At 36.6% G+C, this 25,880-nt stretch overlaps 1 protein-coding gene across 1 annotated transcript in view; it reads right to left on the bottom strand.

Moving 5' to 3' along the window:
* Positions 1–25,880, bottom strand: part of EYS (eyes shut homolog) — a 1,266,634-nt gene that overhangs the window by 979,595 nt on the left and 261,159 nt on the right. Inside the window, 1 exon segment of the mRNA XM_059702239.1 lies at positions 13,212–13,325. Within this exon segment, the coding sequence (XP_059558222.1) occupies positions 13,212–13,325 (114 nt within the window).

The raw sequence follows: 25,880 nt of genomic DNA, 5'->3' as shown, positions 1-25,880 counted from the left end.
GAGTGTAATTTCTACAACTAGAAGAAAAGAGGGGCACGCTGAGAGCCAGCGGAGCTGCAGAGGTGAAGTGCAGAGGTACGGCGGCGGCTCGCGTGCGCGGAAAGGGGGTGGCGCCTGAGGACGCGGCTGTCTTTTTGAATCACAAGCTCCCAACTGCTCTGAACTCCGGTTCCAGCGGGTCTCTGGGGACCCAGGGCTCATACGGGGAGAGGCTGGTCTGTCAGGCGGCAGCGGGCGAACTTGAGGGCTGCTTTCCCTCAGAGGCGCTTGCAGCCATTACCGGGACACTGAGACGCGCGACTCTGGGCGCGGAGAATCACCATAGCTGCTTTCACCGCCCTTTGACTCCCTGAGACCCCGCCCCACCCAGGCTGTGGCAGAGGCTTTTGCATGTGAATGTACCTAACTACAGCCCAGCCAGGCTGACCCGGAACTTCCAAGAGAAGGCCCAAGGCCCCGCAGCGGCTTGCATTGTTTCACAGCTGAGCCTCTTTGTGGCTCCTGCTGTGTGGCCTCAGGCAGGGGCTGAATTAGCACCTCCTTAGATCCAGGAGCCACTGTACCCAGTGGTCAGAGGGGGACCATTCTCCCACTTCAGACACAGCTGATTACCACAGCCAATTGGCCTGGAGGTCAATTCCTCCCAGTGATCCTACAACAACCAAGGCACCAAGAGTGCACCAAGAGTGTCTACCCCAGGTAACTGGGGAGGCTGAGCCACTGGGCCCTATAGGACACCTGGCGCGCAGGGCCACTCTATCAACACAGGGAAGCAGCCAAAATGCGGAGACAAAGAAAAAGGTCACAAATGGCAGAAACGGAGGAAAGCAAACGACTGGATATAGAGTTCAAGGCCACGTTTATAAGGTTTTTCAAGAATTTTATGGAAACCGCCGATAAATTTAATGAATCCCTCAAGGAGTATAGTGAGACCATGGAGGACATGAAAAAGGACCAACTAGAAATTAAGCATACACTGACTGAAATAAAGAATAATTTACAGAGATCCAACAGCAGACAAGAGGATCCCAAGAATCAAGTCAAAGATTTGAAATACAAAGAAACAAAAAATACCCAACCGAAAAAGAAAAAAGAAAAGAGATTCAAAAAATATGAAGATAGTGTAAGGAACCTCTGGGACAACTTCAAGCGTACCAACATCAGAATTATAGGGGTACCAGAAGGAGAGAGAGGGCAAGATATTGAAAACCTTTTTGAAGAAATAATGACAGAAAACTTCCCCTACCTGGTGAAAGAAATGGACTTACAAGCCCAGGAAGTGCAGAGAACCCCAAACAAAAGGAATCCAAAGAGGACCACACCAAGACACATCATAATTAAAATGCCAAGAGCAAAAGATAAAGAGAGAATCTTAAAAGCAGCAAGAGAAAGACAGTCAGTTACCTACAAGCGAGTACCCATTCGACTGTCAGCTGATTTCTCAACAGAAACCATGCAGGCCAGAAGAGAGTGGCAAGAAATATTCAAAGTGATGAATAGCAAGAACCTGCAACCAAGATTACTTTATCCAGCAAAGCTATCATTCAGAATGGAAGGTCAGATAAAGAGCTTCACGGATAAGAAAAAGCTAAAGGAGTTCATCACCACCAAACCAGCATTATATGAAATGCTGAAAGGTATTCTTTAAGAAGAGGAAGAAGAAAAAGGAACTCTTACCATTTGCCACAGCATGGATGGAACTGGAGAGCGGATAAATACCACAGGATCTCACTCATTTGTGGAATATAATGAACAACATAAACTGATGAACAAGGACTGATCCAGAGAAGGAGAGGCATTGATTGGACTGTCGGGCCTTGGAGGGAAGGTAGGGGAGGGTGGGGGCAAGGGGGAAAGATCAACCAAAGGACTTATATGCAAGCATATAGGCCTAACCAATGGACACGGACAACGGGGGGGTGAGGGGATGAGCGGGGGGGGGGGGGGGCGGAGAGGTAGAGGGTACACATATGTAATATCTTAATCAATAAAAAATATATATAAAAAAAAAGCAAAAAAAAAAAAATAAAGTCTAGAAGTGAGACTGAATTTCTCCCTTATTCACTGACACACAAACAAATATCATTTTCTATGCATATCCTCAGTTCTGGACAAAGTGGAATATTTTTCTTCCATCCTTCCTGAAGGGGTTGAGGGAGCTAGAAGGAGAACCTGAGACTGTGTGGATAGAGAGACACTGTGGAGACCCCTGTCTTTTTAAGATGTGATAATCAGTGAAGGGACACAACCAGCTCGTGGTAATGCACATTAAAAAGTGGGAGCAAACATCTTGTGTAGGTATCTTTTCTTCTGACTATAGACTAGATTCTCATTTGCCAAACTCAAAAGAAAAATACACATAACAGTTTAGTCCTCTGACATAGAGTAGATATGGAAGGGCAAATAGAAGATATCCATTACTCCATGAACCACTGAAAATTTTAGAGGTAAAGATTTTTCTCTTGCCTCACACTCCATCTCTTTAGGCTTGTATCTCCTATTTTTTTTTTCTTTTTTTAACCCACCAAATAGTTTCAAGGAATAAAACAGTCTCAATCTTGCTACCTCCACTTTCTCATTTCAGGTGTATATTTCCTACCTTCCATTCAACACAACTGGGCAACTACTAAACTCCACTGATACTTGTGTTAAGGTCACCAAGTTCTCTTTAATAATTATTTTTGGACCATTCCCACACTGAATTGTACTGGACTGTCCAACAATAGTTGATACTTTCTTACTGTTTCTTTCTTTCTGAAACCCTTTCTTTTCTTTCCTTTCCTTTGGTTTCTCATTGTGTATTCCTTTCTGTCTCTATTCCTTAGAGTTTAGTTTCTCTGATCATTATTTCCTTTGACATCCTATATATTTCTTCCTAACTGATATCTTAGCAAACTACACTCCTTTGGGACTCTCCCCTATGCTCCAGATGCACATATTAGAATGATTTAAGGGAGACTTTCACTTTAATAACTTATAGTCTGACAAACTCAGCATGTCTGAAGCTCTGCTGATTTCCCTTCTCATTATACATGCTTCTAATACACCTGTAGCCCCAGAGAAATAACTCATTTTTCTACCCTGGGCATCTGAGCATGATTTTTTTTTTCTTTTCCTCACTTCATACATCTGAACTTCTTAAAGACTAACCTGTTTGGTTTATTACCTAAATATTTTTTGAAATCTTCTAATTCCCTCAGCCTTGTTTCCATATCTTTAAATAAGAGCTTGATTATTGTAAACATTTAACTTCTCCTCTACTACCAGTATATAACCCTACCCTTAAAAAAAAGAAAAAATCAAATTCTATTTTACAGTTTAGGGTGATATCTCAAAAAATACCTTTGATTATGTGTCTTTTTTTCCAGACCTATTACTTTCTATCACCCCTGGTATTCTTTAGATGACATTTCTGATTTGGAGTGTGCTTTATACTCCAACCTCATTGCTCTCAGGGTAATTTCGACTACACTGAACACATTTGAGGCTTTTAAATTCCATGCTTTCTTTTTCCTCTGCTCATCTTCTTTTATTTTATTTTAAATTTCTTTCTGGGACATTCATAGTTCTTAGATATTCATGACACTTTAGAAATTCATCAAAATATAATTTGTCCAATTTGAAGGGAAAAGACCATTTTCTACATGCTGGGAAAGGGATAGTTGACACAAATGGATTTCTGTGATAAATCTGAAAAGCACATATAGTGAAAAGGTTTAAAAAGAGTAGAGGACAGGATTCTAAAAAATACAAAAAATTTAAAATACCCTGAAAACTAAGGAAGGTATGAATTTATAAAAAATAATAGCAGTGCCATCACTTTCTAACTTTACAGAATTCAAATTATTATAAACACATTGCAAGCCAGTCATTCTTTGTAATTTTCAACTTAATTATAATTTTACCTACATGTTACAGAGTCAAGGCTATATTATCTCCTGTTAATAATGCAAATCAAAAGTGATAAATATAAAATGTAACCTATAGTTAAGTATTTCTCTGAATCTGTCAGATCTATCATTCTATCACTGCATGTATTGAGTTACTGGAATGGGACTAGCTCTATAATGTCTTGCTGATTAAACTCTATAGCATGCTCAATATAATAGATTCATATATATATATATGGACAATATATTTCACTTAATACACTATTTTTTTTTTTTTATTTTTTATTTTTTATTTTTTTTTAATTTAACATTTTTTTTTATTGCTTAAAGTATTACAAAGGGTATTACATATGTATCCATTTTATCCCCCTGCCCTAGACAGTCCCCTAGCCTCCCCTATCACCCAGTATCTTATGTCCATTGGTTATGCTTATATGCATGCATACAAGTCCTTTAGTTGTTCTCTTACCCCACTACCTCCTGCCCCCCAACCCTCCCCGGCCTTCCCGCTGCAGTTTGACAATCTGTTTGAGGCAGCTCTGCCTCTGTATCTATTATTGTTCAAAAGTTTATAATGGTCTCTATTGTCCATGAATGAGTGAGATCATGTGGTATTTTTCCTTTATTGACTGGCTTATTTCACTTAGCATAATGCTCTCCAGTTCCATCCATGATGTTGCAAATGGTAAGAGTTCCTTCCTTTTTACAGCAGCATAGTATTCCATCGTGTAGATGTACCACAGTTTTCTAATCCATTCATCTACTGATGGGCACTTAGGCTGTTTCCTATGTTCATAGCAGCACAATTCACCATAGTTAATACACTATTTTTACAGAGTATGTAGTCAAATATAACTACCCATGCAAATGGAGTAGTCTATAGTTTAAAAAGAAATAAGCTACAGAATGTCAAGTTGATAAATGCTAGTTCTGATCCATTAATAAGAAATGCAATTAAAATTATACAATTAATGAAAATTTGACTACAATATTACATACCTCTGAATTCTAAAAATAGAGAAATAAATTAATAAAAGAAGCAAAAATACTTTATTCCTATTATAAATACAACAAAGAGATATACATATCCTCTACTCAGGTTGCCTTTATTCTTGCTGTCTAAGTTGCCTCAATATCTAAGTATTTATATTGAGCTAAAAATAATGATATAATCACCAAGAAGGTGAACACTGTATGATTGTCAAACCAATATGTATTACATGCTTCCTGATTTAATTGCAACACAAAAGAAATAGAAGATAGAATTATCAACATCAATTATTAAATTAATAGTTTGTTGGTTTTTTGTTGGTTAATCCTCATCCTAGGATATTTTTCCCATTGATTTTTAGAATGAGTGGAAGATCGGGGGAGAGACAGAGAGAAAGAGGGACATATATGTGAGACACATTGATTGGCTGCATCGTACACAAGCCCCAACTGTGCTGGAGATCTAGCTTGCAACCGAGGTACATGCCCTCGACTGGAATGGATCCTTAGACTCTTCAGTACTTGGGCTGGCGCTCTAAGCACTGACCAAACTGGCTAGGGCTGAATGAATAGATTTTTGTTTTAATTGAAATTTTATTATGAACTCTGAGCTATTATTTCATCCAATTTATTTGAGCCCTCCAATATAATACTTATAAGAAATTAACCTTTTGTCAATATACTTAATATATAGTTGATTTAATTTTTTTTCAAAATATTAGAGATGGTTATCTGTATAGTCCAGCCAAAATATTTTGTCCTCCAGGATGTTAGAATAGGTGTAGAGTGACTAGATTGGACCATTTAACTACAGCATCTGTAGCTCCCTGTTGTATGTCAACACAAGAATGACGGAGATATGGCTTATAAAGGCTGAAAAACTAATGGCTCCATTACTCATACTCTAGTCTTTTTCACTTCTGGGCAGTTAAAATTATGTACTGAAATCTGCTTTTCAATTAAAAGTCCCCATACAGAGTGTCCTAACCAGAAAATAGCATTGTTATTCTGGCTTTCAACACACTTCAACATTTTACTTTTTCTTTCCTTTTGAAAACAAGTTTAATGGCTAATTAGCATTCCTGCTTTTTCATCTTAATTGCTACACATTTAGGGATAGGTGTCATTAAAGCTTTAGCAGATAAGACATTCACTCAAACAATATTTCTATTCTACTTGCACAAACATAGCCTTATTAGTTTAAACACGTATTTATTTATTTTTGAGTACTAAACAGCAAAGCTCTGTTTTCTCTGTATTAGATATTGGAAACTTTTGATATTTTAGAAGTGAAACAATTTATTTCTTACCACCAAAATGTAATAGAAATACAAAAACTATTGGTTTAACAATAGTATGTGCAATATCATTCTCTCTCAGATTCCTTTAATGAAATTTAATATGCAAAAGGTTCATTTTATGAATTATAGAATCATCAACAGTTTAGTTCATTACTGGTAAATATACAATTAAAATTTTAGATTTATCATAGTGTTTGTTTTCTGTTTTTGTGTTGTTGTTGTTGTTGGGTTGTTGTTTTGAGAGAGAGAAAATCATTGACTGGTTGCCTCTTGTAAGCACCCCAAATGGGGACTGAAGCCACCACCTAGGTATGTGCCCTGACCAGGAATCAAACCCAGAACCTTCTGATATAAGGGAGGATGTTCTAACCAACTGAGCCACACCAGTCAGGGCATAGATATATCAAAGTTTTCCATAGAGAATTCCATTAACTTAATATAGATCAAGGTATTGCTGATGTGTAATAGGCAATTTGAAAGTTGTAGTCATCTTCACCTACTAAAAAAAACACTTCAAATTCTGATATTAAGTTTGCCTTTTTACTAGCAAGTGCTTCACTGGTAAGGAGAGCAGTGGTTAAGTCTGTCAGGATCAACTTCTTTTATATGTAGTCTTCACCTTCACCTTTTCTTTACTTTCATTAGATTTCATGGTCTAATGAAATCTAATGAAAGTTTAGAATTTAAAATTGCTGATTAGATACTGCTAATTGGCACTGATTACACACACACACACACACACACACACACACACACACACACACACACACACACACTAGAGGCCGGATACACAAAAATTCATGCAAGAGTAGGCCTTCCTTCCCCCAGCTGCCGGTACCAGCTTCCCTCCTGCATCTGGGTCCCAGGCTGCTTTCCTCCTCTGGCCACCTGCAGGCACCCGGGACCCGGGCTGCTTCCTTCTGGCAGCCCACAGGCACCCGGGACCTGGGCTGGCTTCCCTCCAGCCCCGGCTTTGTCAGGAAGGATGTCCGGAAGATGCCGGTCTAATTAGCATATTACCCTTTTATTATTATAGATACTAGAGGCCTGGTGTATGAAATTCATGCACTCGGTGGTGTGAGGGGGTCCTCAGCCCGGCCTACACCCTCTCACAGTCCAGGAGCCCTCGGGGGATGACTGACTGATGGCTTAAGCCCGGTCCCCACAGGGAGCTCCCCACAGGGAGCGGGCTTAAGCTATCAGTTGGAAATCCTTAGCACTGTTGTGGAGGCAGGTGAGGCTCCCACCACAACCACTAAGCTTCCCACCCAAGAGCCTGGCTTCTGGCTGAGCAGCACTCCCCCTGTGGGAGCTCACTAACCACCACTGGGCATCTCCTGTGTTAAGCGTCTGCCCCCTGGTGGTGAGTGTGAGTCATAGGGACCTCTTGTTCCGCAGTTCTGTCGATTTGCATATTAGCCTTTTATTACATAGAATATATATATATTATATATAATATACATAATATATAATATATATATACTTATATATCCTTAAAATACTCAAAGCACTATTACTGTGTAATATATATATATATATATATATATATATATATATATATATATATATATTTAAGAAAGAATAATAATAACTGTATTTGCAAAACATGACCACATACACAATTATTTTTAGTTCTGGAAGAAAGATGATTAAGTGTACTTAATACCAGGAGAGAGTGTCTGTGTCTGTATGATTAATAATTTTCTTTTCATTTCATATGTAGAAGAAAATTTTGTACATTGAGGCTTTATTTATTTCCATTTCTTCCATATGTGGAAATTTTTTTATTTGTTTTATTTTTTTAAATATATTTTATTGATTTTTTACAGAGAGGAAGGGAGAGGGATAGAGAGTTAGAAACATCAATGAGAGAGAAACAACCACTAGCTGCCTCCTGCACGCCCTCTCCTGGGGATGTGCCCACAAGCAAGATACATGCCCTTGACCGAAATTGAATTTGGGACCCTTCAATCTGCAGGATGACACTTTATCCACTGAGCCAAACCCGTTAGGGCTGGAAAATTTTTTTCAAACCTTAGTATATTTTGCATAGCAAGATAATGTTAATGAATAATTTTTGGAAGTGTTGGACATAGTGGTTTTAGCAGAGGGTGCCCCAGTTAGCAATGACTAGCTCCAATAATAGACTAGTTAATGGCAATAGGACTCATTGAGAATGGCTGATATTGGGAATATTCTTGTTTTAACTTAAATAGAAAATTGTGATATTCAGATATGTATGTAATTCATATTTTGTTTTCTTTTAAAATGCATTAGGTTTAGACAATCAAAAATAAGATAAAATGCATTAGGTTTTCTTCAAATAAATCATAATAATTACATCTATCAGGGGAGGTGAAACACATTTTTATTTATTAAAATTCTGTGTTCACTGCTGAAAACAAATTTTCGTTTGTAGTAAATAAAAATAATAATGTCATTTCCTTCGAAAGAAAATACATTTTGATGTTTATTTGCTATGTTCAGTTTCTAAGACTAGAACATTGAAAGGAGCCTAAATTAAACTAAAACTATTTGCTAACTTCAATGGAGAAAATAGTACTGAGAAATTTATTTACTGTATTTATTTGTTCTTTAAAAAATAAATGATTCTACAGATTTCAAAAAACATATTGCATTAATAAAATTATGTATACAAGTTATGCTATTTTTGGAGGACTGTAATTATAATGCTAGAAACTATAATGCACAAAAGACTGTATTATTCAGCTCTACAGAATTAATTATATAAAGATTTTTCTATTGTCCCCATAAATGGGCTATAAAATCACAGTCTGCTTTTTTGGATAAATTTCTTTCTCTACAGTATATTTCAATAAATTATAACTAGGAATGCAATATAACTGTTGCAAAGGACGAAATGTTTGAACAAGGATATATCCTTAAAATACTCAAAGCACTATATCTTACAAATTCACATATGTGTAAGAAGTAATTATACATATTTTAAATTTTCCCAAAACAAGCTCATAAAGTTACTTTTTCCCAATACCCATTTCGATAATGTACTTTTTATTTATATTCCTCACCTGGGGATATGTTTTGAGAGAGAGAGAAAAAAACACCCATGAGAGAAACATTGACTGGTTGCCTCCTTTATGAACCCCAACCAGTGATTGAACCTGCAGTCTGGGTATGTGCCTTGACCAGAAATTGAACCTCCAACCTTTAAGTGTATGGAAGGATGCTCCAACTGAGCAACCCGGCCTGGATTCCATCATGTGGTTTAAAAAAGGCAGTCACTATATGTAGCATAAATTTAAGGAGTAGAGAGTCATGTTTCATCTCTGAAGTGCAAAGTATTTGCATACATTATTTGAAATTATTCTGTACATGAGGTGTATATATTGTTCCCTAATTTTTTATTCAATCATTTATTTTTATCAGTGTTAACTCATGGGTGATTATTTTGTATAATAAATACTAATTTATATTCTTCTCAAATTATTCTAGCTTTGGTCATTAGGAGTACCTTCAGTTTGCTCATGTGTCTCTTTGACATGCAGTCATGATTTTGTTTTTTGAGTAATTCCTTGATTTGTGGTATTACAATATTCTCCACACTTATTTGTACATGTGGTGTCCTTGTCTTAGAATCAATTAAATCTCCAAGGAGACCTGATTCCTTTTATTGGAGGATAGCATGGGGGGAAAAAAGATCTGGGCATCAGGCAAACATTATGCTAAGTGAAATAAGTCAGTCAAAAAAGGCTAAGAACCATTTCACTCATACATGGGTCATAAAACTGAAACTCATGAGAACAAACAGCAGTGTGATAGTTACCAGAGGAAAGGGGGTGGGAGGAGAAGAAGTCCTAATATATGGTAACAGGAGAAGATTTGACTTCGGGTGGTGGGCACACAGTGCAATATACAGATCTTGTAACATATCTATAATTATAATGCTAAAAACTACAATTCATAAAAACACTGCATTATTCAGCTCTACAGTAATTATATAGAGATTTTTTAAAAATCTTTTAAAAATATACCTACACCAGAAACCTATATGTTCATTTTGACCAATATCATCCCAATCTACACTAATAAAAGAGAAAAATGGTAATTGGCATACGACGATACCCTTTTCATTGGCTAATCAGGGCTATATGCAAATTAACTGCCAACTAAGATTGGCAGTTAACTGCCAATAAGATGGCAGCTAATTTGCATATGTAGGCACAATGCAGGGAGGTGAAAGGGAAAGCAGGAAGAAGCCCCCTGCCACTGACAGTGATTGGAAACCCAGGGGGGAGCTAAGAGCTGGGGGGCAGGGCAAAGGGGGCCCTGGGGCCGCCTTTGCCCTGCCCCCCAGCCATGATCGGAAAATCAGGCGCCTTTGCCCCCCTGGCCAGTGATAGCAGGAAGTAGGGGTGGAGCCAGCGATGGGAGCTGGACACGGTCAAAGCTGGCAGTCCCGGGAGCTAGGGGTCCCTTGCCTGGGCCTAAAGCGAAGCCCACGATCGCGGGGCCACTGCAGCTGCGGGTCCCCGCTGCCCAGGCTGGACGCCTAGGCCAGAGGCGTTAGGCTTGGGCAGGGGTGGAGCCTGCAACTGCAGGGAGCTGGGGTCCCCTGCCCAGGCCTGACACCTCTGCCGGAGGCCTCAGGCCTGGTCAAGGGGCCGATCCGGTGATTGGTGATCGGAGGGTGATGAGGGTCAACTCCTCTGGCCGAGGCATCAGGCCTGGGCAAGGGGCCTATCAGGCGATCGGAGGGTGATGGGGGGCTACGCCTCTGGCTGAGGCATCAGGCTTGGGCTGGGGGCAGAACCAGTGATGGGGGGAAATGAGGATCCTGCGATTGGAGGGTGATGGGGGTCAACGCCTGAGGGCTCCCAGTATGTGAGAGGGGGCAGGCTGGGCTGAGGGACACTCCCCCCCCACACACACACCCAGTGCACGAATTTCGTGCACCGGGCCCCTAGTCCTATATAATAAAAGGCTAATATGCAAATTTTCCCCTCCGCCGGGAGTTCAACCAGGAGTTCAACCAGAAGTTTGACCAGAGTGCGGGGCTGGCCAGCCAACTGCCTGCAGCCCCTCCCCCAAGCTAGCCCTGACCCTGAACGCCGCCCCCCCACCCCGCCCCAGCCCCAGATCAGGGGTGAGGCTGTCTGGCCAACTGCCTGTGACCCCTCCCCCCAGTTGTGCATGAATTCGTGCACCAGGCCTTTAGTAAATTTAATAAAAAAAAGCAAGTAAAAAATAAAACAATTTTAAAATAATAATTATTAGACTATTCTGCATGTATCTCTACAATTGTATAATTAAATATGCATTGCCATCCTATCTAATCAAACATTACATAATATTGTCTATTGTATGGATTTCACATATATGCGTTACAAAATTATTTAAAATTACAATTAAACACTTGATGATTTCTTATTTCTTGCAAACTGCTATTTATATGACATATCTCATTTAATCTCTACTCAACTCAGTGAAGTAGGTGTAGTCTCAACTTCATTTAACAGACAAGAAAACTGTAATTTAATGAGATTAAACAGATGTAAAATATTTGAAATTAGACATGTAATCTTATATTTTTATTAATAATCATAAGAAGACATTTTCTAAGAAAATTAGGTATACCTTTTAAAAATATCTCACCAGGCCAGTGTGATAAGTGGTTAGAGCATCAGCCCATGAACAAAAAGGTTGTGGGTTTGATCCCCAGCATTGGTCAGAGTAAATGTGGGAGGCAACCTATGATGTGTCTGTCTCACATAGATATTTCTCTCTCTGCCTCTCTCTCTGTTTCTCAACACCCCCCCCCACCCCCGCTTTCTCCCTTCCACTCTCTCTTGAAAATCAATGAAAAAAAATATCCTCTGGTGAGGATTAAAAAATATAAAAATAAATAAAATAAAAAAATCCAAATTGATTGTATTTAATTAAAAAGTAAAGTGGTTAATTATGTAAGTCAAGTTCACTGAACTACTGGGTACCCAGATTTTTTCTGTGTGTCTGTGAAATTGTTTCTTGATGAGATTAGCATTTGAATCAGTGAACTCAGTAAGGTAGCTTGCTCTCCCAGTATCTTGGCATCAGCCAAATTTGAGAGGCTCTGAGTAGAAAAAAAAGTGAAGGAAGGAGGATTTGCCCTTTCTTGCCTGCTTACTTGAGCTGCATTGGTTTTCTTCTGTCCTTCAACTGTGATTTACAACATTGGCTTCCCCTGGTTCCTGGGCCTTTGGACTCAGAACGGAAAGACCACTGGCCCTCCTGGGTTTTTAACTTGCAGATGGCAGAGTGGGACTTCAAACACCTTGTAATTGTGTAACACAATTTCTGAGACAGTGAGAGAGAGAGAGAGAGAGAGAGAGAGAGAGAGAGAGAGAGAGAGAGAGAGAGAATTCCCATTGCTCCTGTTTCTCTGGAGAACCATGACTGATACAGTTTTAAAAAATCTGTAGCTTAGAAAATGATACTAAAGTTTAAAGTATTCAATGATTTTTATATACTAGTTTGCACAGTAATTTATCAAATATCCATTTTACAAGGCAACCATCAATATATTTATTTTTTTAAAAAAATATAATTTCTTAACTTAAGCTGAAGAAGTATAATCAAAGTTGAAACCCAATAAAAAGTATATGTTAATGGCAACTGTATTTTAAACCAAATATAGCTACTTCCAAAAATTAAATAAATGATTCTATTATAAAACAAAAAAAACATCACTGATTTTATGAGAAATTAAATAATAAGAAAAGGTATTTTAAATATAAAGTGATAGGGTGCTAATACATTTCTTACTTTTCAGTGTATCATTTGGTTGTAATGGTGGCCTCTCAAATAAAAAACTAAGGTAAGTTATTATAGTGGATGGAAAAACAAAGTTCATTTAACTCTCCGTAAGGGATAATTGGTTGGCCACTTTAGGAGCTGACTTTAAGAAAATGAAGGACTAATAATGTTATTGGAAGACTGAAATGAGTTCAGACAAGAGACAGATATGCTTTTTAATTATGTTTGCTTGTCCTTCTCCCTTGGTGATCATTACCTTTAACTGGAGCCACACAGTGGCAGAAGCAATTCCCAGGTTGGTCAATGCAAGTAGCTCCATTCTTGCAGGGATGGGAAGCACACTCATCTGCATCTATCTCACATTTTGTACCTTCGAAAAATAATAACCTCAGTTTTAAAAGACAAGCAGATTCCAGGTTATAATTCTTAAATTTGTCCAAATCTTTTAGTCTACTTGGGGTGGTATCTGAAACTAAACTCATCAGATAAGAGTATCACATACATTAGTGTCAGAACCCATTTATTTCACCTTTCTAAAAACTGCAACAACTTCTCTTGAAAGCACATACTGCAAGCTAATCTGAGTAGGTAAGCATTCAAAGTCTGCTCAGATGTGAACGAATCTATCTTCTACTTTGGAGTCTAGAGATGGAATAGGATGTTTCAAGTTATTGGGATGCAAATCAAATGTTAGGCTAAATAAAATTAAAAAGGAACAAAAAGAAGATATACTACTGAATCAATAACTTCCTCATGTAATTCCCAGTGCTAGGTGATCTTTACAAGGCACAAATGTCTAAAGTTCCTTACCAATAAAGCCAGGGAGACAGATGCATTTGGATTTATCCATGAGCTCTATAGATGTAGTATTATGGAGGCTGGGGATAAATTTCTTTCCATTAATTTCACAAAACAGGCCTACATGGGAAGAAAGAAAAACAGAAATGTCCATTATCTATAGTCTTAATGTTTTCTTTTAACTAGTTCTCAATGCAGATCTTCCATTAATGCTCCACCTATAATTGTGTTGCCATAACTACCCTTTCATATCATATCACTTGGGTTGTTCCTTAATTTGCAAAGTGCTGAAAACAGCCTAAATGGACATGGAATTAATTCTTAAAACTTATGACAGCTAATTTTTTTGGTCAATTTTCAACAAGGATAGACAAATTTACACATTATACTTACAAACAAGAAAAATGGAAATTTTCTTAATAATCTTAATATTTTTCTCTAAAATAGTTAAATGAATATGGGCTGGGAAAAATTAATGTAATATACATCTAAATAGGAAAAATCATACCTAACTAAATAGGAAATCTATTTTTATTGCTATAATCATTAATAAAATGACATATTAAGAGAAAATATGACATTAGAACACCAGATTAAACTGATGAAAAAAGGTGAACACAAAAAAATAATATGAGTCTATAAATACTATGTTTAAACCTTAACAATATTTATTTGGTAATTTTCCTTATGGATGAACTTTATGAAGGGAAAAAAGGCACATTTAAAACTGTGTGTTTATTTTTATTAGATGGGGTTATAGCAAAAGTGATCTCTCCAAATGACTTTGTTTTTGCTTTCTGTAATACAATTTTAAGAAATCACTCTGAGTTTTTGGTGATGATAATAAATAGAGAACAGTTTTTATAGTGGCCTCATTTTTTTTCTGAAGATGATCATTCTTAAAGTTAACTATGTAAAACCAGTTTTCCAGATTTAATAGTAAAAAATGCTATTACATTCATGATTTTCAAAAAAAAAATTACTCTATTACTTCTTAAAAAGAATGTGGTTTTATTTATAAATCAATTATTAACATAGAAGTAGAATTAGGAACAGTTTTGGATAGTTAGAATTTGGGTGACATTTTGGCTTGTAATGTTGGCAATTTTATCATATTTGCTCACATCTTAGGAAAGTATTGAGAGTCCTACTACTTTTTTTGATCTATGAAAACAAAGGTCTGCCTATTATTAGTTTCTTCCTACTGTAAAAAACAAAAAAAAAACCCCAAAAACCAAAATAAACAACAAAAAATCACACATATTTTAAAACGTAATAAGCTCTTTATCAAAATAAGTGATATATCTTGTCAAGGGTAACTTAAAGAGCTACCATAGTAACAAAATGAAATGTGGTATAAAAATAAATAGTTCATGTGTTAAATATAAGTGTACTGGATTTATAGTTTAGAAGTCTTCTAAAAAACAAACACTCATTTACAGACGCAAAATATTTATACCACACTGAATACATCTATTCCTATTATGATGTGAAGATGTAGTAAAATAATCCAAGCAGATATTAGATATTCAAATGTTCTTTTGGGAAAAAATTGATTTGTATGCCTATATAATAATTTGTGTCTTCTAAAAATAGAGTTACTTATGTCTCAGATTAACTCTCAGTTATCATTAACCCTTGGGTAGCGCGTGTGCCCACCTTGAAATTCACCCTTACACTGGCAGTTAAAGGTGCTGTGGAGATTAACACAAGTGTTTGCATTTGCATGGGCATCACTTGGGCACTCATCTACCTCATCTCATAGTTCTCACTTAGAAACAGCAAAAGATTCATTTAATCACAAATGTGTTACTGATGCAACCTACAACTAACTCTAAGAGTGTGTTTAGAACATGTGAGATTTCCAAACTGTCTGCAAAAAAATAAATAAAAATCAACACATTGACTGATGCTATCAACTAGATATTTACTCTTCTGTTTTAATTTTTATGTGACTGTAACTGTGGCTTTATTCTTATCTCAGTGAACCTAGAAGAATTAAAAAGTTCCATTATTTCCTTAAAATAAACATACATGACTGTAATTAAGTCACAAAATTGAAAAAAGCAACAGTAACAGAAGAAATAAAAGAAGGCACTATTTAAAAATGTTTTTCTCTATTTAGTGGACTTGATGGTAAGAACTGAAGTGCTTTTCATTCTATTTACTATGTTCAACGCTTAAATTTTAATAGTGTTACAGTGTTAAGAACATTTTGTGAAAATATCTCACCTCTCAGGAAACACTTGAATTGCAATGGATGAGCAAACACAAGGTTAGTGTGAAGCTTATACAAATGACTAGTTCTGTGGTTATCATTAGGTAAACTAAGATATATAATTCTCAATTTTATAATAAAAAACAAAGAAGTTAGTTATCTTTAAACCTCAGTTTTTTTTGTTAGACTATATATAAAGCATACTGTGAAATATTCACTCATGATTTATATAACATTCTGTGAATTATTCAATAAACCCTTTTTATTGTTTTTGAGGTTAATTTATAATCAGTACCTCTCCCTTTTTAAAAAAAAATCATAATTAAATGTGGTTTACTCTGGCAACATATAGGCAGTAACTCTTCTTTAGAATAAAATAATAGTACTTTTCCAACAAAAATAAATAATCATACAGCAACAGAAATATAGATTTAGTAAGGGAAAAATGAATACATGTAAAGGAAAATAAACTCTTTATGAAAAGTTAAAAGCTGATGAATTGTGAAATATCCTTACCAGTCTCTGGCAAATAATAATAATTAAAAAAGCCCAAAGGTAGCATTGTTATTTGCCCAGTTATGAATACTTTGTATGCCAAAAGAGAGAACTTCCATTTTTTAAAAAAATAGATTGATATTTTTAACATTGAGAAAATGTTTTATTGGCTGCACCTTTCTCTTATTATTTTAGATGCAAAGGCTTTTCAAAGAAAAACTTGAAATAAGGTTCCCTAAAATTACCTATTTTAGTGTGTTGTTTATGTATCTCCTGATCAAACCAGCAGGATAAAAATTACACAGGGTTTATTATCTTTATATCACTTCTGTAACCCCCATAACAACCGTACTGGAGGGATACTGTTCTTATTTCTATTTTAAAGGTGTGGAATTTAGACAAACAGATGCTATAAAACTTGCTTACATCTCTCACCTGTGAGACAGTGGCAAAGCTATAATTCAAATCAAAGCAATCTGCTGCAACATTTCTTAGTCTTTGTATGTCATTCATTTTAATGGGAGCTCTCACTCCACAGGCTCACCCCATATATTTCTGGTCAGTTGTGCCCAGGGAATAATTTATTTGATTACCAAATGGCATGTGGCATTCCCAGAATCTCCTGTTCTGATTCTTCCTATCAAAATGCTGCCTGTTGTGATGCCTTCTGTCAAAATATTTTGGGTCCCCCAATTCTCAGATTTAATAGGAAAAAATGCTATTACATTCATGAAGGAGCCTTATCAAGAATTACCTCAAAAAGCTGATGCAGAATTTCCAAAGTGAACCACTCCTAGATTCCCATAATCACACCCACTGAACATGCACCCACTTATCTGTGTATACCAGCAAGCCCTGTCCTGGAGATTTGAGAAAAGTGAAGTACAAATTAGGAACTTAGTCAAAGCCGGAGGGGGAAAATGTAGTGGGTTTAAAAAAAAAAAAAGGAATTAAAAAATATGACAAAAATGCAATATTGCAAATATTTCAATTTGTCCACTAACTTTATCCTAATACGTCTAACACACAGAAGAAAAGATGGCCAGTTAGACCATTGGCAGTGTTCATGATTTAACAGCACATCACTGACTCAAGAGAAAGAGCAGTTGCTCTGGCTACTAAGGCCAATAATAAATGACACTAGGAGGCCCTTTTAGGATGTGGGTAACTTGTCTGTACATCCTTGCAGATGACACAATATGAGTTTCACACAGCAGTTTCTTTTCTGTTTTTATGTACATCAAAGTTCAAAATTAAAAAAAAATATCTTAAAATTAATGCATTTTTCTTCTCAACTACATTCAGAAGTGGATTATGGGATAACTGAAGCACAGATAAATTTAGATCTCCCTTATAAATTGTTTTTTCCTCCAATCTAATTTTTGATAAACATTGGCTAGAAATAAGTTTTCAATTATACTGATTAATACATACTGGAAGAGCTGGTTTGTTGTTTTCACTATAAAATAAAAGCTCTCCGTTTCAACAAAGAATTGAGTTTACTCAAGTATTCAGGACAAGGTGATATAATTTTATGGAAATTGAGACACCTATTGTCATCACAAAATTTTCACCAAGGTTAAACAAACAACAAAGACTTCAATTAAGGCAATTGTAATAGAAGAGAGGGGCCAGAACTCAGTCTGAACTTGACTCATCTGTAAAAAAGAGTGAAAGAGGTTTTAAGAACTAGGGTATATGACATTAGGCTATATGTTTTTGCTAATTGGCCTTACACAAAAGAAACAAAATATTTACCAATCTTCAAGACAGGAAGCTATTTTATAACTTTGATTAAGGTAAATGCCAAAGTTAGCCAACTACCACCTACACAGGCTGGGAGACACAGACATTATCTGTGTCTATATAAATTTTAAACTGAGGGAAACTTTACAGCTGTCTTGGTCTAATTAGTCTGTGACTGATAAGACAGTCTGTGAAGATTTCTATAAACATGTAGTTTCCAAAGAGTGGAAGGAAATAATAAAATATTCATTTATATTCTTTTTTTAAATATATTTTTTTATTGATTTTTTTTTTTACAGAGAGGAAGGGAGAGGGATACAGAGTTAGAAACATCGATGAGAGAGAAACATCGATAAGCTGCCTCTTGTACACCCCCTACTGGGGATGAGCCCCCAACCAAGGTACATGCCCTTAATTGGCCAAACCGGTTAGGGCAATTTATATTCTTAATATAACATTCTTCTTACATTCTAATGAAGTCCAAGAAGTATGAGTCTCATCTCCACACTAAATGAAACAGATCTTCATGATTCCTAATATGTCTCTGAGTTGTCTCAGTCCAACTTCCTCCAATCAAATGAAATGTTACACTGCTACCAACTTATATTTCTAAAGACAAATGTGATGAAATACCCTACAATTTTATCCTTCAATCGCTCCCTCATTCAAATTTCTAAAACTCATCTATTAAAAGAGTCCCAAATGATGAAGATAGGGAATTTATGATTTCAGACATCAGGAGGGTTTGATTAAATACCTATAAGTAAGGCATTTATTTATTTATTTACTTATTTACTTATTTATTTATTTATTTTAAATTTGACATTTTAAAATTTATGTAAATCCTACTGAATTTGTTTTGATCAGTATCAAATTTTTTATGTGTATATGCCTTTGTGCATATGCACAAAAACTCTAATTTAAAAACTCTAAATTTACCACAAAGATCTCACTGCATACAATGGCATATTAATTTTTTTCTTAGGTAGACAGAGGGAGTTAAGGTATGCAGTACTGCTTCTGTTGGGGTATTAGAATAGAATCTGGGCAGAAAGTAGAGGGGGAAATGATCCATGGATTTCAAATCAAATCAGAACTATAGCTCTCCTATTTAAAGCCCAGATCAGAGGTAATATCCAAGAGGCCTGATTGAAGGAGCCTAAGGAAAAAAAAATTACTTCTACTGATGATAGATTTAAATGAGGTAGAAACCTTTAAAGGAAACCTTTAAAGAAACCTTATTTTTTATTCTCAGTTTCCATTTAGAGAAACTTTACCTTAAAATTCTTGGCCTCTTTGCCCTTCCAATTGTTCTTCCCTAGAAAACTGTGCAGTGAGTCACCTTTGTGGTGCAAAATAGCCATTGATTCAAAGTTCTTAGTTTAGATGGAGCTAATCTTTCAAAAGCCCAGTTAATCACTCTCTTTGACAAGGTAGTAGGCAATGAACTAAGTACTCTGCTCTGATTGGAGGTACCATTTGTATCTCATATTAAGCCATACCCTTCTAGAGATTATCATTGATCCATTTAATCTCTTGGTTTTCTGTTGGATGTGTTGATATTTATACACTAGAGGCCCAGTGCACAAAATCTGTGCATGGGTAGGGTCCCTAGTCGCTGCTGGCTGGGGCCTTCCTTCATTCCGTGCCGTCCCCTGGTGGTCAGTGCACGTCATAGTGAGTGACCGAACTCCCAGCAGATTGAACTACTGAGGGGGCACTTTGCATATCAGGCTTTTATATAGAGAGATTGGTTCAAACACAGACATGGAAAAAGAATGCTCTTTCTTGGTTGAAACACTCACAGATGCAACAGGTTTAAGGGTGGTTTGTGTATCTGTGCTGCTGGGAAGGTATTTTCACAGTTTAGAACAGTTATAGATTCTATGAAGTGAGTTAGAAAAACTCTTTACTCAGTACTTGAACTGAAAGCTAATAAATTACAACTTAAGACCTTAGACATAGGGGCTGAATGGGCAGAATGTCCTTGCTGCTTATCTTGATGTCCACATATAAAATCCACCACAAAGTCCAGGCACTAGGCATGGAAGCAGCAGGGTGACTTGAGGCTCGATTCTCCGGTAAGTCCCCTCCCAGACCCATTTCTCTTAGACCCATTTCTTCTTAACTTAGGGTCTGAGCCTGCTGAACCTGCTGGTGTTTAATAACGTGATGTGTACTGTGAGCTTATAGAGTAGGCAGAAACTAATGAGCATGTATGAAAAATTTGAAGTGACATAATAAGATCATCACAGGGACACTCTTATGAATTAAAAAATCAATCATTCATAACTGGTGCATTTTGCTGATTAAAAATATTTACTTCACAGATTCTGATCTGTCGATTGGTTGGTTTATGCTAATTAAATCTTTTTAAGTTTCAAAAACTAAATCACAGGGTATGCTTACTAAGAAATCATTTATGTGGAAAAGCAAAAACTTTTATATGAAATTACACAAAATCAGATTTTTAGTGAATCCTCTTTACAGTGCTGCCACACATGCCTATGAAACATTTAGAACTGGCAATTGGCCTTGTAAAGTAATATTTTGGGGAATGCAGGAAAGACTATGAATCACATATTTTAGTTTTAAATCACCTTTCCTATTCCCCCCCCCTCACTCCCCCCTACCATTGCTATAAGACCAATCCCAAAAGTATTCACTGCATTTCCTCTTTGGGATATTTAAAAATATATAAAATTTAATAGCATTACTGCAAAATAACCTTACTGGCTACCTTTAGTTTTCATTATAATGTCTCAGTTTAATTAATTCAATGACAATCAAAAATATAAAGTGGATAGATATTGTTATTTGTTGAAAGCAGGACATTTTCAAAGCCATGCAGTTTTAACTTGAGTTAATACCAGGTCTTCTCATTCTTGATTGATCAGAGAGGCCTCATAATTACTGGACAGTTATTTTTTTTTTTTAATTAAATCTTTATTGTTCAGATTATTACATTTGTTCCTCTTTTTTTTCCCCCCCCATAACTCCCCTCCTCCCAGTTCTCGCCCCACCCTCCGCCCTCACTCCCCACCCACTGTCCTCATCCATAGGTGCACGATTTTTGTCCAGTCTCTTCCCACATCTCCCACACCCCTTTCCCCCCCAAGAATAGTCAGTCCATTCCCTTTCTATGTCCCTGATTCTATTATAATCAACAGTTCATTCTGCTCATCAGATTATTTATTCACTTGATTCTTAGATTCACTTGTTGATAGATGCATATTTGTTGTTCATAATTTGTATCTTTACCTTTTTCTTCCTCTTCCTCTTCTTAAAGGATACCTTTCAGCATTTCATATAATCCTGGTTTGGTGGTGATGAACTCCTTTAGCTTTTCCTTATCTGTGAAGCTCTTTATCTGACCTTTGGACAGTTAGTTTAAAAAAATACCTCAGTTTCCAAATTTAATGTTAGTTTTTTAACTGTCCAAACATAAATATTATTATTAGAATTACGAGGAAGTTGGTGAGATTATGTAAGTTTCTTAAGGTTGTGAGACATAAATGTTACACATTATCTCTGATTGTACTATTAGCAATTTTGAACCTATTTCCAGGTCATGAACAATTGGTAATAACAAGATTTCTTGTGGTAATTATACACTTGCAGATTTGCTAATAGTCTATCAGGTGGAATAACAATATGGAAACCCATTTTCCTATAATGCTCAGTCTCAGAAATGATTTTTTTTCTGTATAATGAAGCAGGAGTTTATTAGGCATGTCATCAGAGTTGAAAGAAAAAGTACAACAGACCTATTTCATGGTACAGCAGACTTTATATCAAAGAGCTCTTCAGAAGGAGACATTAGATTTGCAGAAATAATCTTGTTTCAGTTTTTAGTCAAAATTACAATGCATTCAAAGTTCTGAGTATAAATTGATTCAAGCTTGAATTCATCAGGGAAGCTATCTAAATTGGTTAGATTTAATGCTTCCAAATCAGTTCCTTTCTTAGTAGACACTTGCTAATCATATACTAATCTCACTGCCGTGAAAGTATTTATTCATTCACAAATAGTTATGCATAGTGCTATGAGGATACTAATGAGATACTGTGCATGCAACAATTGGGAGATGAGCTATGTAATATCTGCTTAACTATGGAGGAATAGCAAATGGGATTGGTCATTCAAATATGATAAGTCAAATTTAGCATGTAGAATTCTTATTCTTGAAAGGATATCATAAAGAAAGTGGTCTATTTTCTAGTTCCACTTTTAAGTAGTTTATGAAAATGGCCCTGTTGGGGAAAAAATGGCAATGCATTTTCTAAGAATTAGGTATCTACTTTCATTACACTAATACGTATGATATGTTTCTGTTGGATCAGAATAAAGAGGAAAAGCAGACAATGAGAGAAGGTTACATAAATTAAAAAATTGACAAAGAGATATACATAAATAATTTAGATTAAAATTTCAATTTACAGACTAACTCAAAGTCCCCCACCAAATAGTTCTTAAACATCAGGATTAAAATGAATGTCTAAACCAAGACAGAATATTCCTCCTAAATATATGAGCATACATAAATAGTTATACTTCTATAGTCCCTAAACAATTGGCAACTAATTGTAAGAGAGATTAAAGATGAAAATTTACCACCATATTCAGTGAAATCTAAGATGCCACAAATTGTTAGATGTACCAGAAATTGATAAACGCATTATCAAATGTTGGACTTTCATTTCAGAAAGGGCAAAATGTGAAGAAAGGCAAAAGCATGCTCTAGAATGCATGAAGTGCTGTCGTAGTCAGACACAAATAGCTGCTACTCTGGATGTGTCAGTCATGGTCCAGATGGGAGACAGAAACTACATATGTAATTTGAACAGGGAATATTTAATATAAAAAAATTAATTAGCATCAAAGGTGATAAACTACTAATAGGAGTCAAGAGACTTCTAAAGACTCTTCTCTCCCAAAGTTATCATGTTTTCTTTTAATTTGATGTCACTACCTACTTTTGATACTTTTAATACTTTGTGTTACATGCTATGGAATCAGTATATAGAAAGAAAAATTTTAATCCCAATTTCAATAAGGCAGATGCCTCTTAAAGCATCTGTCAATCCTAGCACAGAAAGTTAACAGTGTAAAGAGAGGGTTAAAATCCTCAGTCACACTGCTACTCCCTGGCCATCAATACATATGCCTGTAAAAAATCATCGTATTGTTAAGCTTAATGTAATTTGTAACACTATCCTCAACACCCTCATTGCTAATGTTTCTCATCCTCTTAGTAACTTTTCCTGTTGCACTGAATACTTTATTACTTGAGAAATCTTATATTTCAATTCTGATTCAATCATCTCAGATAATGCTAGCATCTATTGGGCCACCTATCATATCAGTGTCTCATTTCCGTAGCATTTTATTCTCCAACTAGAGGCCCAGTGCACGAATTCATGCACCAGTGGGGTCCCTCAGCCTGGCCTGTGGGGATCAGGCTGAAACTGGCTCCCGACATCCCTCGAGGGGTCCTGGTTTGCTAGAGGGCTGTTCTCCGGTGACACATCCTGGAATCAGGCTCCCTCCTCTCTGGTTCTGGGTGCATCACCGGAAAACCACAGCTGCCAAGTCACTGCAGCTCAGCAGCTCCTGCATTGAGCATCTGCCCCCTGGTGGTCATTGCACATCATAGCGACTGGTCAGACAGTTGAATAGTTGGATGGTCGCTTAGGCTTTTATATATATAGATGACCTACACATTAAATTCATTTCAGTTGCACACTCCAGTGGCTAAGGCATGGATATGCCCTCATAAGCACATTGCTCTGTCTCCTAAATAATAAATATAGACATTTTGCTGATATATTATTATTCAATTAATGAATTTTAAAAATTGACTTTATAGAGGGACGGAGGAAGGAAGAAAGAGAAATATCAATGGAAGAGAGAGACACATCCTTTGGTTGCCTCAACATGTGCCCTGTCGGGGGATTGACCCTGCAACCCAAGTATGTGCCCTGACTGGAAATTGAACTGGTGACCTTCCAACCAACTGAACCACAGTGGCCAGGGACAATTAATGGCTTTTGATCTACAACACCTATCCTTGTTACCTATTTTTAGTTTATCCTAATTAGCCCCCAGGCCTTTCTTCTATTCTAAAAAAGCACTCTCTTACAAATTTTAATGTCCTTGCTGTTTTCTTCGGTGGTATTCACCAGCTACCTCTACCTTCAAATAGGCTTATCAGTGTATGTCAAGCGCTATGTTCCCAATTTTCATGTGTACACTGATGTGAAAAAGAAAGAAAGAGAGGGGGGTGGGGAATTGGTGAGCACTGCTTTGAATGAAATAATCTTATTTGTTGGTGTCAAACTGCTAATAAACCATAATCTTTGGTATCTGTAAAATTCTGATGCTTTCCATGAACCCTTCTTTACATACAACAGTATATGTTTAAATTTCTCTATATTCCTCTAATCTCTAATCTTGCTAACATAACACCCTTTCATGAGGTGACCTGAGCTCCACCCACAGACACTGAGTTCCACTCCAGATTCTAGGCTCACATGTGGTTCTGTTTGTTTTGAGATAAAACCATCACTTGTCCGAATTCTGTGGCTCCTCCAGAGCCATGAAGCTCTGCAGCCAGCTCCTTGCAGTGGTGTGCCCTGAGCTAAGGCATGGCTGTCTTCACAGGTATGGTGTGAAAATGCAAACATGGAAGTTAACCAATGCTCATTTATCTCTCTTTAATTTACCAAAATGAGAATTGAAAGACTTTGACAAAACATAGAGTTGCAATGCGAAAATAAGACTAGAGACAGACAACAAATTGTTGATAAAAATAAATGCAGAGGTAAGAGAGAAAAAGAGAGAGAATGACCTAACTAACTTTTAACAACACAGGAAGAACAGCAGTCTTAGGAGATCTCTATCAAGTCAGGATCTTTCATCTTCATGTTTAAGCACATTTACTCCTGTGTTTTTCACATACCCTTTACCCCCTGAGGGAGATAGTGTTACTTCTACACATGTGGTTGGTAGCCTTTCCTAGTTTTGGGGGATCTTCCTCTATTACATCTTCCTCCATCACTTGGGTCTTCAAAATTCCCTTTTTTACTATTTTCTCTCATCAGCATTTAAAAATATCCTTTCTTAAAACAAAACATTTCCCATCATTTTCTATTTTTTATTCTCTTTCTCCATTTGTCACCAAGCTTCTCAAATATTTATTTATAGCCATTTCCTTGTTTCTATTCAATTTCAGTCACACAACAAGTAACTTGTGCCCCACGCTCTACAGAAATTGCGCCGATGTTATAGGATATTAAAGATAGATCCAACTTGTCCTCTTGGAGTCCTGTCGTACTTCATGTTGAGGTGGCATTTTCTGGTGTAGATTTCTGTCTCTGACTGCAAGTGCACTCTTCCCTTGCCTACACTTTTCACTGTGTTTCTCCTTTAGGAGTCTCCTGATATAGCTTCCCTTATTCTACTGACATCTTAAATACTGACTTGCCTCTGCTTTTGTCGTGGACCCTCTGAATGTCCCAAGAATGCCTCAAATTCAACGTATTCCAAATGAAGACTTCATCTATCTGACCAAATGTTTGCTTTCTGATTCTGTTTCTCCTGAATGATACCAGTCCTATCCGTAGTGTCCAGCCAGAAACCTGACATTTCCACTCAGTACCTCACTT

The sequence above is a fragment of the Myotis daubentonii genome, chromosome 6 (assembly GCF_963259705.1).
Source record: "Myotis daubentonii chromosome 6, mMyoDau2.1, whole genome shotgun sequence".
Classification (NCBI taxonomy): Eukaryota; Metazoa; Chordata; class Mammalia; order Chiroptera; family Vespertilionidae; genus Myotis; species Myotis daubentonii.
The sequence above is the reverse complement of the archived record's forward strand: the minus strand, read 5'-3'. Positions and strand labels throughout refer to the sequence as shown.